The sequence below is a fragment of the Pseudorasbora parva genome, chromosome 21 (genome assembly GCF_024679245.1).
Source record: "Pseudorasbora parva isolate DD20220531a chromosome 21, ASM2467924v1, whole genome shotgun sequence".
NCBI lineage: Eukaryota > Metazoa > Chordata > Actinopteri > Cypriniformes > Gobionidae > Pseudorasbora > Pseudorasbora parva.
The window spans coordinates 40,601,595-40,619,842 of record NC_090192.1 but is presented as its reverse complement, the minus strand read 5'-3'; the positions used below and the strand labels follow the sequence as shown (position 1 = coordinate 40,619,842).

Genomic DNA, 18,248 nt, shown 5'->3' with positions numbered 1-18,248 from the left:
CTCAGGGTTTAATATGGATTCGTATGTCTGTGTGTTTTTTACTCTCATAGAATTGTTACCCATTGACATGCATTCTACGAGCAACGGCTGAGTTAAAATCTTCATTTGTGTTCTCCTGAAGAAACAAACACACCTATGATGGCCTGGGGGTCAGCAGATCAACACCACAGGCTCATTATTGGCTGAACTATCCCTTTAAAGGCCTTTGGGAATCAGGATGAGATTAGGATGGATAGGCAGCTTGTCCTGTGTTAAATCAAACACCTTCGACACTTTACACCCTTTTTCTCTGTGGCTCCGGCTGCTTTCACACAGAGCCGCGTACATTTATGAAGCTTGTAAGTGTGCTTCAAATCATAGTTTCTATGGTAACACCTCCAGCGCCGCTCTGAGTGAAAGACGGTTCGGCCAGTCTGCGGTCACAGAGCCCTGAAAAATCACTGGCATTACTCGCCTCATGGGGTTTGACCATAATAACGAGAGAGAGAGAGAGAGAGAGAGAGAGAGAGAGAATGTCTTGTTTTTTTAGAAATTTCTATTTTGCGGGAGTCCCGCAAATCGTTTTATTTTCCTGCAACCCGCACACACACACACTTTTGTTTGGCGACATTTCATAGGCGTAATGGTTTTTATACTGTACAAACCATATTTTCTATCCCCTTACACTGCCCCTAAACCTACCCATCACACGTACGTACACACACACACACACACACACACACACACACACACACACACACACACACACACACACACACACACACACACTGCCCCTAAACCTACCCATCACAGGAAACATTCTGCATTTTTACTTTCTCATAAAAACTCCTCCTGTGTGATTTATAAGCCTTTTGTAAAGTGGGGCCATGGGTAATGTCCTCATATTTCACCCTCTCCTGTAATACCTGTGTCATACCCATGGCATTATACACATTTGTGTCCTCATATGTCACAAAAACTTGCCCACACACACACCTTACCACCAACGCCACACTCTATTGCGTTGGGTCTAATCTTAGTCTGCAGCCCTTGTATATGATTTCTATTTTAAGTTGTTGATGAACATTTTATTTATAAAACAATCCTGAAAAAAATCTGCAGCAATATGATAATACACTCATTAGGCAGAGTTCCTGTTTATATCATGTTTTTGCTGCATTGTGCACTGTAGCCAATCACAGACATGTGTGTTGATATCTTGAATGCACCGGCCAATCAGACGCATTTCCTCTCACCACTCAAAACATGTTTTTTGTTCAGTGCTGAATTCTGCATGCTGGCAAATCCTCTGATTATAACATAAGGCGTGGCAGAACGTGTGCAAAAGTGCGCTCCGTTAAACATGTCATGAAAGGCTTTTTCAATTTTTTTATACTGTTGTCTGAAGCAGGGAGTGGGCGAGGGAAAGCTGACTTCTCAATTCATCACCCCTTAAAAGCGGTGGTTCTGTGGTTTTTTTCTAGGCTTGGTTGTGTTTATGGGGCGCAGTATAACATGTATTAATACTTCTTTTTTTAAATGCCGTATTTTTCTTCTATTCTGCCTTTATTCCACACCGCTGTCTGTGCTTTGAACGGCTCGTCTGCTTCCTGCTTCTATGAAGCCCCTCCCTCTGATAAACACAATGGTCTTAGATTGGTCAGATGGCCAAATGTAGTTTCCTGTATTTTGATTGGCTGAAGTGCCAAGCACAGGTTAAGGCCACGCCCCTTCCCATTATGGGCAGAAGTCACATCTGCGGAGACTAGCGAGGGTTTATGATGTCACCAACCCAGGAAGAAGCTCGTTGTAGTCCAAACCGGCCATTTTTGTAGGCAATAAACTGCCGTAACTTTAAAAGACAATATCTCCGTTTGCAGTGAACTTAACAGAGACTGTTTCTGCTCAAGCAGCGACATTACACACTAACTAAAGTTACAAAAGTCAAATCGCATGCAAACACACCTTTAAGAGTTTTCATTGATTGTATCCAGTAATCATAGAAACAACTAAATAAATGATGGAAATGTGTATATACTGTGGTATTACATATTCATTTATTATAGTATTTACATTCCATTGAATAATATGAAATAATATGAAATAACTTGCACCATTTCCAAGATAATCCCCTGATCTTTTGTCCCATTTGAGCGGGAAAACATCCCGTCATATTCTCAGTCTGTTCATCTCTGAATAATCCAACCTGGTCTCATTTACAAAACGTAGCTGTGGCAACGTTTTTGCAAACCACAAAATACGTACCAATAGGTGCATATCGTGACCGTTTCAAAGTGAAATGAACACTAGAGGCAGTAAAAAAGCATTTTTTATCGTTTTCTTTTTTTTTTTTTTACCATAGTCCATGATTTGTAAACGAATACATTTTGGAGTTTGCGTCACTTAAAGCCTAGTTCACACTGCCCGATTTTTGCAACGATTTTGAGTCGCCGACAGGTTTTGCGAAATCGCCGACAAATGCCCGAGATCACAGGCAAATCGGTGCTCGTGCACGCGAGTGACAATCACGCAGTGTGAATAATCAAAGACGCGATCAGAGAGAATCGCAGACGAGTCGCCGACGCCGGTGAGATATTTGGCATGCTAAATATCTGGAGCTGTCGGCGATTCAAACTCCTGCTGTGTGAACAGCGTTCTGACTGAAAATTACACCGGCGATGACCGACAGGCAATGAAAGAGTGAGATACAGGGCAGCAGGAGGTTCTGGGAGGAGTTATAGATCAGAATATCAGTATTTTAATAGATATATTTACAATTCTATCAAACAGAAACAAAGGCCAAACATTTGCACATCCAGCCACAGCAGCAGCACATTACAAAATTATTTATTTACCTCAAACTGTTTTTGCAGAACACAATCCTGGCTCCCTCTGTCTCTCCAACAATTTCTTCCGCCATAATCTTTTTTCTTTTTCTCCACAAATCAGCGCACATACAATTTGAAGCAAACTTTGTGCAGTTTATCATTTTTAATAACAATTCCAAGTCTCGCGCGAGAATTCCGGTCTGACGCACGTGTGATCTCGCGTTGTTTACTCGTCACATCGCACGTGTGTTTGGGAAACGTAGTTTGCGCACTGGAGAGAGAGAGAGTTGTCGGCGATTCTTCCTCTTGTTCAGTCATGCAGTGTGAACTCCTCTGTCGTCAAACCATCGTGCAGTGTGAACATAGCAGTGACTGAATGACACCCCAGATAGTCATGCAGTGTGAATAGAGCAGTGACCCGACGAGTTTGAAAATCGTGCAGTCTGAACTAGGCTTAACCAGCTCCATATGTTCGGATTTTCTGACCTATTAAGCTCGATAGCTCAGCTGGTACAGATTTGAACTTGCCATGCTGAAAGCTTGGGAACGAATCCCGTGAAAAACAGGTCATGATAAAAGAGCTCAAAGACGAGTTCAAAACACAAGCTCAAATGGCATGATACAATCTTATTTTTGTCACATTTGCTCTTGTTAACACTCGGGTAGGTTTAGGGTTTAGTGTGGGTGTACGTTAAAAAACCAACGTAACCAGATTCACGCACATCTGTTCCGGAAAAAAACTAAGCGTTTAGCGCCACCCAGTGGACATTTCACTTTGAAACTGTCGCGATATGCACCTATTGGTACGTATTTTGAGGTTTGCAAAAGCGTTGCCACAGGTACGTTTTTCCAATGAGACCAGGCTGGAATAATCATCATAGTCGGCGTACTCCATATTTTCCTCCTGCCTAATATTTCTCGGAAAACATGTTTTCTCTGTGTTAAAGCAAAGCGACGTGCGTTTTCTCTTGGGGATGGATGATCCCGTCTCTCTGTTTCTGATTTATGTTTGGTGTGTGTCGTTCTGTCGGTGGCTTGTAGTTGTTTGTTTCTTGTTTATCAGTTTACCGACACACACAGAAAACAGATGGTACATTCTCCGGTGAAATGCGGCTTCCAGCCTTCTTTTTCCCCAAGTTTCTTTTCCCTCTCCTCAAGTCTAGTTTTGAATTATTCATAATCAGTGCTGAGATAAAAAGAGATTCAGCTCATTTTCCATATATAAAGTCTACTTTATTTACAGCATCACATCCCTGTACATTTTACAAGGACACAGTAGCGACCGGGGCAACTCACATGAGATCCACCAAACCACATCCAATTAATTCCACACGGACTAAATCAAACCCTGCCCTACATTTGTTCTTTCTCCTGAAGCGTTTCACTCGGATATACGGCACAATAGAGCAGGTTTTCCTGCTTGAATGTTGATTATTTCCTCATATTCTCCATTGTAGCGGCTCCTCTATTCCCAGTCTGTCAGTAACTCTGTTTAGTTCCTGTCTCTATCAAGCCCCGCCTTCTTTAAAGCACAATGTGCTCTGATTGGTCGGCTGGAGAAGTGTTGTGATTGGCCCCTCCCCTTTCTATAACCGGCAGTTTCAACCAAGCGGCTCCTCCCGTGATCTCTCTTAAAGCCGATACTGAAGTAAAGTAAACTGCAGTTCATCGACTGGCCACTAGAAGGAGCAGAATCTCATTGAGCCTCATGTTAAAATGCCCAACTTTACAGCAGAATAAAACATGTTTACAGTCTGGGACAAATTGTGGTTTTGGTCTATACGGCTAATTTTGCCCGTCATGACGACTGTGAGGGGGGTGAATTTTTTTTATAACTCATTTGTTTACGTTATATAAAGCCTTAAAGTTCTGCATAATTAAGGGCGTGATTACTTTGAGTGACAGGTGGATAGCCATTTATCCGCCGTCTATAGTCATTGCATCACCTAAGCTCCGCCCACGCCCCGCCTCTTTTCCCATTTTCTGTTATCCGGAGTGACTCGCGATGACTCGCAAGATGGCGACGCCCAGCTCGCCTCTACTTTACGCTTCAGAACGGCTTATTGGAATCCTATGGGTGACGTCATGGACACTACGGCCATATTTTTTTAGTCTATGGTTTCAACACGACTAACTAATAATAATAATAAATTTTATTTATAATGGACTTTATATTAAACAAAATCTCAAAGTGCTACAGAATTAAAAAACAATCAACAACAATAAATAAATAAATTAATAAAATAAAATAAATAAAACTGGAAAATAAAATAAAATAAAGAAGTAACAAGTCAATTAAAAGCTCTGCTAAAAAGGTGGTTTTTAAGACCACGCTTAAAAGCATCTATAGTCTGTGGAGTCCGCAGGTGGTCAGGGAGAGCGTTCCACAGACTGGGGGCTGAAGAGCAGAAGGCCCGATCCCCCAGAGTACGGAGATTGGCTGTGGGAGTTTTAAAGCGATACAGCGAAACAGAGCGGAGGTTACGAGTGGCTGTTTGTGTGGTGAGGAGTTCCTTAAGATACGAGGGAGCATCACCATGGATGCACTGGTGGGTAAGGAGAGAGATCTTGTACTCGATCCTGAACGACACAGGAAGCCAGTGGAGTGATTTTAGAACTAACCTAACCAGGCCCCGCCCCTTTATTCTGCGCATTAATTATTATAATGAGGAATATTGTGATGTGTTGGTTCCCGGAAGAAACTCAAGATGGAGGCGTTTCAGGAGTTCAGGAACACTACTATAGAGAATAACTTTACATGTCGACTTCAGGATCTCACTGTCCGCTTTCGCAGGTCTGGATACCACGAAGGATCCGTGTCAGAAGGTGAAGTGCAGCCGTCATAAGGTGTGTGTGGCCCAGGGCTACCAGAGAGCCATGTGTGTGAACCGCAAGAAACTGGAGCACAGGTGAGTCTCGCTCCGTTTAATCTGGATTGACCATTTCCCGCTTCTCTCTGACCCTCTCCCTGTAAAGCCTGACACATGGAAAAATACTTTTTTAAATTGGTAAGTTAATTGAACATTTTGACTAAATATCAAAAAGAAGTTTGCATGTGTTTTTTGTTGAGTATCATAATTAATACATCAGACTTTTATGGCTTGAATAGTCTGCGCAAAAAATATGCAATTTGGTGAATGCTGATATTTATATGAGAAATAAGACACACACACACACACACACACACACACACACACACACATGTTAGTCTATGTGGTTTACAGGGACTCTCCATAGGCGTAATGGTTTTTATACTGTACAAACCGTATTTTCTATCCCCTTACACTGCCCCTAAACCTACCCATCACACACACACACACACACACACACACACACACACACACACACACACACTGCCCCTAAACCTACCCATCACAGGAAACATTCTGCATTTTTACTTTCTCGAAAAATCATCATTTAGTATGTTTTTAAGGCCATTTGAATTATGAGGACATTTGATATGTCCTCATAAACCACATTTATAGTGTAATACCAGTGTAATACCCATGTAGTTATACAAATTTGTGTCCTCATAAACCATATAAACAGGCTCACACACACACACACACACACACACACACACACACACACACACACACACACACACAGAGGTAATGACAGTACAGACACACACACACACACACACACACACAGAGAGAGGTAATGACAGTACTCATTCACTCACACACACACACTCACTCACTCACTCACTCACTCACTCACTCACTCACTCACTCACTCTCACACACACATACACATACACATACACACACACACAGACACAGACGGAGGTAATGAAACTAACATACACACGCTCACTCACTCACACACAATCACACAAGAGACAAACGGCTGTCTCGACAGATCCGGATGCGGCGGGTTATAATGTTCTGACCCATTAGTTTGTTCCGATTACACCAGAGCTCTGCGGATCAGATGGATGATGAATAGTCACACACAGATCAATGGCTCCATACACTCTTCTGTTCTGTGTTTAATACACACGGCGACCCGATCCATTACCAGCGCTCACTACAGCACATTCATTTGTGCTTCAGTTTAAAAGGACATTCATTCATAAATGCACATTATAACATCTGCAGAGATGAAGCTTCAGAGCATGTGATTCAGTCATTAAATCTTCTGTGGAATATCTTATAATCCCCGTCAAAATCTGCACTGATTCATATCATCTTACTAAGACATAATATTGGCAGATATTATAATTTTATGTTAGTATCTGCTGTACTGTTAGAAAGATCAGAATTTCATCCATTTAAATATCAGCATATTACATATTTTTGCTAATTTTGGATTTCTGAATAAAATGTTGCTGGTTTTCCTCCATATTCTCATTATAACTGACTATATGAGCCATAAAAACCGGATGTATCCAATATGATACTCCATAAAAACACACATGCAAACTATTCCATTTCAAACAGTATTATTTCAGATGTTTATGGAGTCATGCTGGGACAGGAAGGGGCCGTCCCCAAACTAATCCCACAAAGTTGGGAGCATGAAATTGTCCAAAATGTCTTGGTAAAGCATTAAAGGTCCCGTTTTTCGTGTGTTTTCGAAGCTTTGATTATGTTTACAGTGTGCAATATAACATGAGTTCATGTTTCGCGTGTAAAAACACAGTATTTTTCACACAATTGTCTTATCTGTACAGCGCTGTTTCCTCTGTCCTAAAAACGGCCTGATGATTTCCTTGTGCTATGAAGTCCCTCCTTCAGAAACACGTAACGAGTTCTGATTGGGCCAGCGCTTCTTGGGCCGGAAAGGTCCCGCCAAGACCACGCCCCCTATTTTCCGTGTCCTTGTGGGCAGAGCTTTAGTCAACAAACGGTTCTAGTGACGTCATCACAGCAGGAAGTGCAGCGGTGTAGTCCAAACCGGCCGCTCGCTGTAGGCTTTGAAAGGGAACTTCTGTTAAATAAAATATCTCGCCTGGCATTGAACTTTGAGCGTTATAATTTTACAGGTTTATTATTTATGCTCCAACAGCAACATTACACACTAACTAAAGTTTGAAAGATGGGATCATGAAGAACAGGACCTTTAAGAGTTCCTTTCACTGGAACTAAGGGGCCAACCCCTGAAAAACAACCCCACCCCATAATCCCCCCTCCACCAAACTTTACACTTGGCACAATGCAGTCAGGCAAGTCCCGTTCTCCTGGCGACCGCCAAACCCAGACTCGTCCATGGGATTGTCAGACTGAAGCGTGATTGGTCTAGAGTCCAGTGGCGGCTGCTTTACTCCACTGCATCCCACACTTTGCATTGCTCTTGGTGATGTAAGGCTTGGATGAGCTGCTCGGCCGTGGAAACCATTCCATGAAGCTCTCTCCGCTGTTCTTGAGCTCATCTGAAGGCCACAGAAGTCTGAAGGTCTGGAGCTACGGACTCTGCAGAAAGTTGGTGACTTCTCCGCACTGTGACCCTCAGCATGCGCTGACCCCGCTCTGGGATTTAACACTTTGTGGCTGAGTTGCTGTTGTTCCCAATGGCTTCCACTTTGTTCTAATCCCACTAACAGTTGAGCGTGGAATATTTAGTAGTGAGGAAATGTCAGGAATGGACTTATTGCTCAGGTGGCAACCTATCACGGCCCCACGCTTGAGTTCCCCATCACAATACTTTTGGCAATATAGTATATAAGTATATCAAAGAGCATTGCTGGTCTTGTTGAAGCCCAATATTTCAGAGCAGAAAGTGTCGGATTGATGTGTTTGTTTTGTGTTTGCTGTAGAATCAGACAGTCTGGACTGAAGCCTCATGATAACGGCTGTAAACCCTGTTCACTGACACCCTCGACACCTGTGTGCGGATCGGACGGACACAACTACGCCTCACAGGTACACACACACACACACACACACACACACAAACTCCGCGTCAGTGAGAACATCAAGGCTTGAGCTGGAACCAGATCAAATATTTATAGGGGTGACCACAGGAAACAACGATTGCTCATTCAGATGAGAGAGAGAGAACGAGAGAGAGAGAGAACGAGAGAGAGAGAGAACGAGAGAGAGAGAGAGAGAGAGAGAGAGAGAGAGAGAGAACGAGAGAGGGAGAGAGAGAGAGAACGAGAGAGAGAGAGAGAGAGAGAGAGAGAGAGAGAGAGAGAGAGAGAGAGAATGAGAGAGAGAGAGAGAGAGAATTTTCTGTCTCTTGCTCACAAGGTCAAAATTAAAAACAGTGCATGAATCAATACAGTCACCAGGAGGAGAGCCGGCAGTGATCCTCTCTCTTTCGCACACACACACACACACACACACACACACGTTTATCCTGTGTCCAAGAACGCTGCTCATCCATCGATTTCTGAGATAAAGGTGTGGCGTAAAGGTCGGCGAGTGGACGTGAAGCTGACGCTCCATCACTAGCAGTCAAGATTTACGACGCGTCCTTTATTGAGCTCAAATATTTACTTCAAATCAAGTTAAAGGAGTACTTCAGCGCTGGGGAGATGAATCTGTATTTAAACTGGGTCATCAATGTAGTAGAAATGTAAAATTATTTTTGAATTTGATGCTTTCTAGACTGAGAAAATACAGACAATGTATTTTTGTCTCATGGGGATTAAAGACTACAATTCCCAGAATGCTTCGCTGCCCTGTGAGGCCACTCCCACAGCCACCGCTACTGAATCACTTTTACTTTCCCACCACCGCGTTCATCTTCATAAAATCAGTTCAGTTATGCCTGAGCTGAGCTGTGAGTGTGATCTCCATCCCCACGCACGAGTTGAAAACATGAGGAAATGGCTCCCTCTGCTGGCTGTAGTCTTTAGCGTCTAGCCAACAATTCCTCCGATGGCGCAAATTGACTATATTTGCGTCATGGGAGGAATTTTTCCAGAAATAAAATGCATAAATCTCTCGTCTCAGGGGGATATGAGGGGGGAAAGCACAATCATTTGAATATACTCCAGGGTTTCTACTGATACAAAGCCATATGCTAATCGCTGAAGTAACCCTTTAATATTTCAATAATTTCACAACAAAATCACGTTCACGGTTCTCTGCGATCGGTTGACATGCACGTAAAACAAATACAAAGATATTTTATGTGTTTTATTTTTATTGTTTTTAGTTGAAATGTATACATGTATTTATTTATAGATTAACTTTTTTTGTGTTAAATGTACTTTTTTACATAGATTACGGTTTTTATAGATTTTCTTTATTTTAAGTGGATTCATTAATTTACTTTGTTTTAAATGTATTTGTTTATTTAATAGAATTGTTATTTAAAATTTATTTTTAGATTCACGTTATTTTAAATGTATTTATTTTAGTTTATAAATAGACTTTTTAAATGAATTTATTCATTTGCTTTCGTTTACATGTATGCATTAATTTTATATAATTACGTTATTTTAAATGTAGGCCTATTTGTTTTAAAGATGAACTTATTTTATATAATTATTTAGTTTGAATGTATTTATAGATTTACTTTATTTAAAATGTATTTATTTATATATTTACATTATTTTAAATGTATTTATTTTATGGAATTATTTTATTTTTATTCATTTATATATTTACTTTTATTTATTTATTTAAAGTGTATTGATTCATTTACTTTATTTTAAATATATTTATTAAATAAAATTACATTATATATATATATATATATATATATATATATATATATATATATATATATATATATGCATTATTTTAAGTGTATTTTTCATATAATTATTCTATTTTTATTTATTTATATATTTACTCTATTTTAAATGTATTTATTTATTTTATAGATTAACTTTTTTAAATGCATTTATTTTAAACTGCAGAAGGAGGAGCGTGTGTGATAAGCCCTTTGTTGAATATCCGTTTGTTTGCTGAAGTCTGATAATCAAAAGCCTTTTAGCAGGATGAGAAACATTAGTGCTAACTCTGAAGGCATTCGCTCTCCATCCTGAACCCTGAACAAGCATCTTCAGCCTTTCAGACCGGCTTAATTATGAATCGCATTGTTGCTTTGAGACACACTGCAGCTATTTCACTCTCTCTCTCTGTGAGTGTGAGCATGAGCGTGTGTGTGTGGGCATGTTTTTGTGACATATGAGGACACAAATGTGTATAATGCCATGGGTATGACACAGGTATTACAGGAGAGGGTGAAATATGAGGACATTACCCATGTCCCCACTTTTCAAAAGGCTTATAAATCACACAGGAGGAGTTTTTATGAGAAAGTAAAAATGCAGAATGTTTCCTGTGATGGGTAGGTTTAGTGGCTGTGTGTGTGTGTGTGTGTGATGGGTAGGTTTAGGGGCAGTGTAAGAGGATAGAAAACACAGTTTGTACATTATGAAAACCATTACGCCTATGGAATGTCCACATGTCACAAAAACAAACATGTTTGTGTGTGTGTGATCAGTGTAAGCTGGAGCAGCAGGCGTGTTTGGCGGGGAAGGATCTGTCCGTTCTGTGTTCTGGTTTATGTCCTTGCTTTGCTGCTGAAGTTCCTAAAGCAGATCCCAAGATGAAGACGAATTTGGAGACTTCCCATGAACACACACCAGGTCAGCTCATGAACATCACATCTGATGGCAAAGCCAGTTCAAGCATGCATGTTTTATAAAGCCTAGTTAGTTTAAATTTTAATGCATTTAAGTGAGTTTATTGTTCCTCTGCATTATTAAAGTGCCGCTGCGGGGATAGTTCACGCATTAGAGTCGAGTCTTTATTTGCTGTCTCTGCAGAGATCTGCACCAGTCAGGATTTGGCCGATTTGGGCGACAGACTCAGAGACTGGTTTCAGCTTCTACACGGAAATGCGAAACAGAACAACTCTGGAAGACAAGGACAGGCCACAGCGTCAGGTGACCACACACAAACACACACACACACACACACACACACACACACACACGTGCGTGCACGCCCTTCAAATGTCAAGTCAAGTGAGAGTGAACAGCACAGTTCAAGAAAGGAATATTATTTCACTATTTCACTATTTGAGATTCATCGGCCGACGGGCTTCCGTTTTGGTAGCCCGTCTGGAAAACACACAACCCGGGACGTTGGGCTTTGCGAGCCCTGACCAATACATGTCTGAGTCCAGCGTGCTAAAGGTATGTTCTGTTAGTTACGTACACATAAGCAAAACGATCTATAAAAATGCAATACTATTACATATAAAAAAGACGTTTTACTCACATAAGTGTGTTGCACCATTCCTGTCGGATCCAATATAAAAGCACAGCATTGTGTTTTAATCTCAATATGTCTGCAAATCCAGCTCGACCTGAGACTTGTTAACAAACGATCCTGCAGTGAAATGAAGCGAACGCGTATAATGTCTTCCCCAAGTGAGCTGGAACTTCATTAAAAATAAAGTTCAATCACTCATTCCTAATATTAGGATCCGAAGGAAGCTTATGCAGCAACTGTGTTCTTCCACAACCAGGAATAGTTCGCACTTATACCAACCGATTGTGTGGACCAAGTAATACAAAAGTAATATTCCAATCAATCGTGGGTGGATGAGAAATAAATCATTATGTGTGTTAGATAAAGACGTTTACGAGCCCTTTGATCGAGAGAATCATTCTGATGCCGCTTTCAAAACAATCCCTCATGTGAACTGACATGGGGAGCTGAAGCTCATTAAATATGCAAATCTTATCCAATCCTAGCTGTGGGCGTTTACTTCCAAGTCTCCAGTGACACGCCCATCAAAACCAGGAGAGAGCCTCAAAACCAGTGCAGAAAATAGCCTATTACTGATTAGTTATGATGTTTATGAATGTAAAAACCACACGAACGTCATTATTTGAAATAAAAACAGTTCATCACACGTTTAAATCACATTTTGTGCATGAGCATTACATTAGAACCGCATTCTGGATCCCTCGCTCCTGCAGTGTTTGATCGGGGCCTTGTGGCCGGCTGTAAGGACTCCATCGGCTGGATGTTCTCCAAGCTGGACGTCAGTAATGACCTGTTCCTGGATCAGTCGGAGCTGGACGCCATTAACCTGGAGAAGTATGAAGTGTGTATCCGGCCGTTCTTCAACTCGTGCGACTCTTACAGAGACGGGAAGGTTTCCACGGCCGAATGGTGCCTGTGCTTCTGGAGAGAGAGTGAGTCTTCATCCTCTGAGCAATCTCTACATTTACAACCGTTTACAGGCCTCATATCATCAGTACGGAACCCCCTACATGACATGCAAGAAAAAAAAGGTAAATTGTGCGCACGATTTAGTAAATAGAGAGAACTACTTAGTTAAACGTGTGCACTATTTATAAATTGAGGGAACAAATTAGTTAAACGTGCGCACGATTTATAAATCAAGGGAATGAAATAGTAAAACGTGCGCACTATTTATAAATCGAGGAAACAAAATACTAAAACGTGCGCACTATTTATAAACCGAGGGAACGAAATACTAAAACGTGCGCACTATAAATCGAGAAAAAAAATAGTAAAACGTGCACACTATTTATAAATCGAGGGAACGAAATAGTAAAAAGTGCACAGTATTTATAAATTCAGGGAACGAAATACTAAAACGTGCGCACTATTTATAAATCGAGGGAATGAAATAGCAAAACGTGCGCACTATTTATAAATCGAGGGAACGAAATAGCAAAACGTGCGCACTATTTATAAATCGAGGGAACGAAATAGTAAAACGTGCGCACTATTTATAAATCGAGGAAACAAAATACTAAAACGTGCGCACTATTTATAAACCGAGGGAACGAAATAGCAAAACGTGCGCACTATTTATAAATCGAGGGAATGAAATAGCAAAACGTGCGCACTATTTATAAATCGAGGGAACGAAATAGCAAAACGTGCGCACTATTTATAAATCGAGGGAATGAAATAGCAAAACGTGCGCACTATTTATAAATCGAGGGAACGAAATAGCAAAACGTGCGCACTATTTATAAATCGAGGGAACGAAATAGTAAAAAGTGCACAGTATTTATAAATTCAGGGAACGAAATACTAAAACGTGCGCACTATTTATAAATCGAGGGAACGAAATAGCAAAACGTGCGCACTATTTATAAATCGAGGGAACGAAATAGTAAAACGTGCGCACTATTTATAAATCTAGGGAACGAAATAGTAAAACGTGCACACGATTTATAAATCGAGGGAACGAAATAGCAAAACGTGCACACTATTTATAAACCGAGGGAACGAAATAATAAAACGTGCGCACTATTTATAAATCGAGGGAACAAAATCGTAAAACGTGCGCACGATTTAGCAAATCGAGGTAACGAAATAGTAAAACGTGCGCACTATTTATAAATCGAGGGAACAAAATCGTAAAACGTGCGCACGATTTAGCAAATCGAGGTAACGAAATAGTAAAACGTGCGCACTATTTATAAATCGAGAAAAAAAAATACTAAAACGTGCGCACTATTTATAAATTGAGGGAACGAAATACTAAAACGAGCGCACTATTTATAAATCGAGGGAACAAAATCGTAAAACGTCCGCACGATTTAGCAAATCGAGGTAACGAAATAGTAAAACGTGCGCACTATTTATAAATCGAGAAAAAAAAATACTAAAACGTGCACACTATTTATAAATTGAGGGAACGAAATACTAAAACGAGCGCACTATTTATAAATCAAAGGAACTAAATAGTAAAACATGCGCAGTATTTATAAATCGAGGGAACGCAATGGGAAAACGAGCGCACTATTTACAAATCAAGGGAACGAAATAGCAAAACGTGCGCACTATTTATAAATCGAGGTAACGAAATACTAAAACGAGCGCACTATTTATAAATTCAGGGAACGAAATAGTAAAACGTGCGCACTATTTATAAATTCAGGGAACGAAATAGTAAAACGTGCGCACTATTTAGCAAATCGAGGTAACGAAATAGTAAAACGTGCACACTATTTATAAACCGAGGGAACGAAATAGTAAAACGTGCACACTATTTATAAATCGAGGGAACGAAATAGTAAAACGTGCACACTATTTATAAATTCAGGGAACGAAATAGTAAAACGAGCGCACTATTTATAAACCGAGGGAACGAAATAGTAAAACGTGCACACTATTTATAAACCGAGGGAACGAAATAGTAAAACGTGCACACTATTTATAAACCGAGGGAACGAAATAGTAAAACGTGCACACTATTTATAAACCGAGGGAACGAAATAGTAAAACGTGCGCACTATTTATAAACCGAGGGAACGAAATAATAAAACGTGCGCACTATTTATAAACCGAGGGAACGAAATAATAAAACGTGCGCACTATTTATAAACCGAGGGAACGAAATAATAAAACGTGCGCACTATTTATAAACCGAGGGAACGAAATAATAAAACGTGCGCACTATTTATAAACCGAGGGAACGAAATAATAAAACGTGCGCACTATTTATAAACCGAGGGAACGAAATAATAAAACGTGCGCACTATTTATAAACCGAGGGAACGAAATAATAAAACGTGCGCACTATAAATCGAGAAAAAAAAATACTAAAACGTGCGCACTATTTATAAATCGAGGGAATGAAATAGTAAAACTTGCGTACTATTTATAAATCAAGGGAACTAAATAGTCAAACATGCGCAGTATTCATAAATCAAGGGAACTAAATAGAAAAAGGATTTGCCTTCTCGTTTTTTACTGCATGTCATGTGCGGCTCCGTACATCAGGAATCTCCATCACTAAAATTATGAGTTGATGGGCAAAAAACTAACATTCACTGCAGAATATAATATTTAAAAAAGCATTTTACAGTAATAAATGGTTGTGTTTTTGTTTGTTTTTAACCGCTTAGCAATAGTGAAATGAATATAAATATGTGTGATATGAGGGATGGTCTGCTGCCATTGGCCATCTCTTAATCGCGTCATGTTTTCACAGAGCCTCCATGTTTGGCTGAAATCGAGAGGATCCAGATACAGGAGGCGTCTAAGAGGAAACTAGGTACACACACACACACACACACACACACACACACACACACACACACACACACACACACACACACACACACACACACACACACTGAACTATAAATACAGATAAATACACTTGAACCGATGCAGGAGCAGAGGTGTGTGTGTGAGTGAGTGTCTGTGTGAGTGTGTTTTTTTAGTGTGTGTGTGTGAGAGAGAGAGTGTGAGTGTCTGAGTGTGTGTGAGAGAGAGTGAGTGAGTGAGAGTGTGTTTGTTTATTGTGTGTGTGTATGGTCAGCTAAATTTGACAAAATTATGGCAGTATTCAAAATCATTGTTCTTGTGGGACATTAGTTCCCCATGAGATAAAGCGAATAAATATGACTAAGTGATTTTTTTGAAGGGGGATAAAATTGTACAGTATAAAAATTGAATTACATCTATGAAAATCGTTGTATGTGTGTGTGTGTATATGTGTGTGTGTACAGGCGTGTTCATCCCCAGCTGTGATGAGGACGGCTACTACAGGAAGCTCCAGTGCGACCGCAGCCGAGACGAGTGCTGGTGCGTCGACCCTCACGGGTCAGAGGTCACCGGGTCACGTATCCATGGAAACCCAGACTGCGGTGAGTGACAGCAGGAATCAGCGTGAATCGCTCTCACGTCTCCGTTACAATACCCGTTCAGTGACTGAATGTGTGTGTGTGTAGACGAGCTGCTCACGTCTGGAGATTTCAGCAGCGGCGTTGGCTGGGAAGACGAGGAGGAGAAAGACACAGAGGAGAACGGAGAGGAAGAAGAGGAAGAGGAGGAGGAGGGAGAGAGTGATGATGGTGGATACATCTGGTAAAAAACCCATCATGTGATCGGATGACCCGGCGCACTGACCCGTTCTACGCTTCCTCAAACATTATATTTTAGTGTCAATAATTTCCCAACTAGTGTAAAGAGGCCATATTATGCACTTTGACAGTCTAGAACAGGTTTACAGACATAATTTCCTCATATTCTCCATTGTTGCGGCTCCTCTCTTCCAAGTCTGTCAGTAACTCTGTTTAGTTCCTGTCTGTATGAAGCCCCGCCCTCGGAAAAGCACACTGCGCTCTGATTGGTCGGCTGGAGCAGTGTGTTGTGATTGGTGTTTGGGAAATGTCCCGCCCCTTACTATAACCGTTTCAACAGACTACTAACCAGATCTGTTGAAAAACAGTTACAGCACTCCTATAGACTTCCATAGGAACTGAGGATACCGGAAGTAAAGTGTGTCATTGAGCGACCAATAGTTCTAAACGAACAACTAACAGTTTCATGTTCCTTTTAACTTAAAATAAAAAAGGCTGTACAAGAAATCGGCCCTCAGTAGACTGCCGGTAAGAATCGCTGTTCGCTGGGATCGTGTTTGCGGGGCACCGCAGCTTGATCGAAAAGGCCACTTTTATTTTCAAAGACGAGAGGATATATCGCATTTAGGCTAAAAAAGCGTGGTGCTTATGGCGGTGTGGAAAGAAACTGCATCTTGCGGTACATTTAAAGGAAATATAACGAGTTGGCACCAAAGATTGATGGAGTAGAGAATAGGTTCAGTGCACAGCAAATTGGCATGACAAACTCAAACGTTTTTTTATTTTATTTTTTGGTGTTTATCGCATTTTGGAAAAGAGCTCTTCACATAGTGTTAATATTGACCAGAAATGGCACTATAGTGACGCTGCGGTCTATCCTGCTGAATCCCACAGCTGTTAGGAACCATTGAGAGCGAACCGCGTGACGGCGAGATCAGAGCGTGTCGCAACTTATTTATTCTAAGCTCCTTTATTCTGCGTAAGAATTATTACAATGTGATGAGATGGAGGCGGTTCAGGGGTTCAGGGATACTGAAACTGATAGAGAGAAAAACTAACAGCAACATCACACACTAAAGGAAGTTATAAAATATATAAAGCATAATATGACCTCTTTAACACGGACATCCTCGTTCGGAGACTCAAACTTGAAATCTGTGTGTTGACGTCCACAGACACATCACCATTAACAGGGTATTATGATTTATTTGAGCTGATTTATGCAAAAAAACCTTGTTCCTCACAGTTTATAAACCTCAGAGATCAAGTGAAACACTCACTGTACAGATGTTCATCTGTGTGTGTGTGTGTGTGTGTGTGAGAGCCTGTTTATGTGGTTTATGAGGACACAAATTTGTATAACTACATGGGTATTACACTGGTATTACACTATAAAGGTGGTTTATGGGGACATATCAAATGTCCTCATAATTCAAATGGCCTTAAAAACATACTAAATGATGATTTTTTGAGAAAGTAAAAATGCAGAATGTTTCCTGTGATGGGTAGGTTTAGGGGCAGTGTGTGTGTGTGTGTGTGTGTGTGTGATGGGTAGGTTTAGGGGCAGTGTAAGGGGATAGAAAATACGGTTTGTACAGTATAAAAACCATTACACCTATGGAGAGTCCCTGTAAACCACATAGACCAACATGTGTGTGTGTGTG

At 40.7% G+C, this 18,248-nt stretch overlaps 1 protein-coding gene across 1 annotated transcript in view; it reads left to right on the top strand.

Moving 5' to 3' along the window:
* The window catches only part of LOC137056313 (testican-2-like), a 64,182-nt gene extending 45,934 nt beyond the window's left edge, over nucleotides 1–18,248 (top strand). Inside the window, exons 3-10 of the mRNA XM_067430357.1 lie at nucleotides 5,602–5,716; nucleotides 8,569–8,674; nucleotides 11,217–11,361; nucleotides 11,542–11,661; nucleotides 12,706–12,924; nucleotides 15,708–15,770; nucleotides 16,231–16,368; nucleotides 16,453–18,248. Coding sequence (XP_067286458.1) covers nucleotides 5,602–5,716; nucleotides 8,569–8,674; nucleotides 11,217–11,361; nucleotides 11,542–11,661; nucleotides 12,706–12,924; nucleotides 15,708–15,770; nucleotides 16,231–16,368; nucleotides 16,453–16,592 — 1,046 coding nt within the window. The 3' untranslated portion in view covers nucleotides 16,593–18,248. The remainder of the gene's footprint in view (nucleotides 1–5,601; nucleotides 5,717–8,568; nucleotides 8,675–11,216; nucleotides 11,362–11,541; nucleotides 11,662–12,705; nucleotides 12,925–15,707; nucleotides 15,771–16,230; nucleotides 16,369–16,452) is intronic.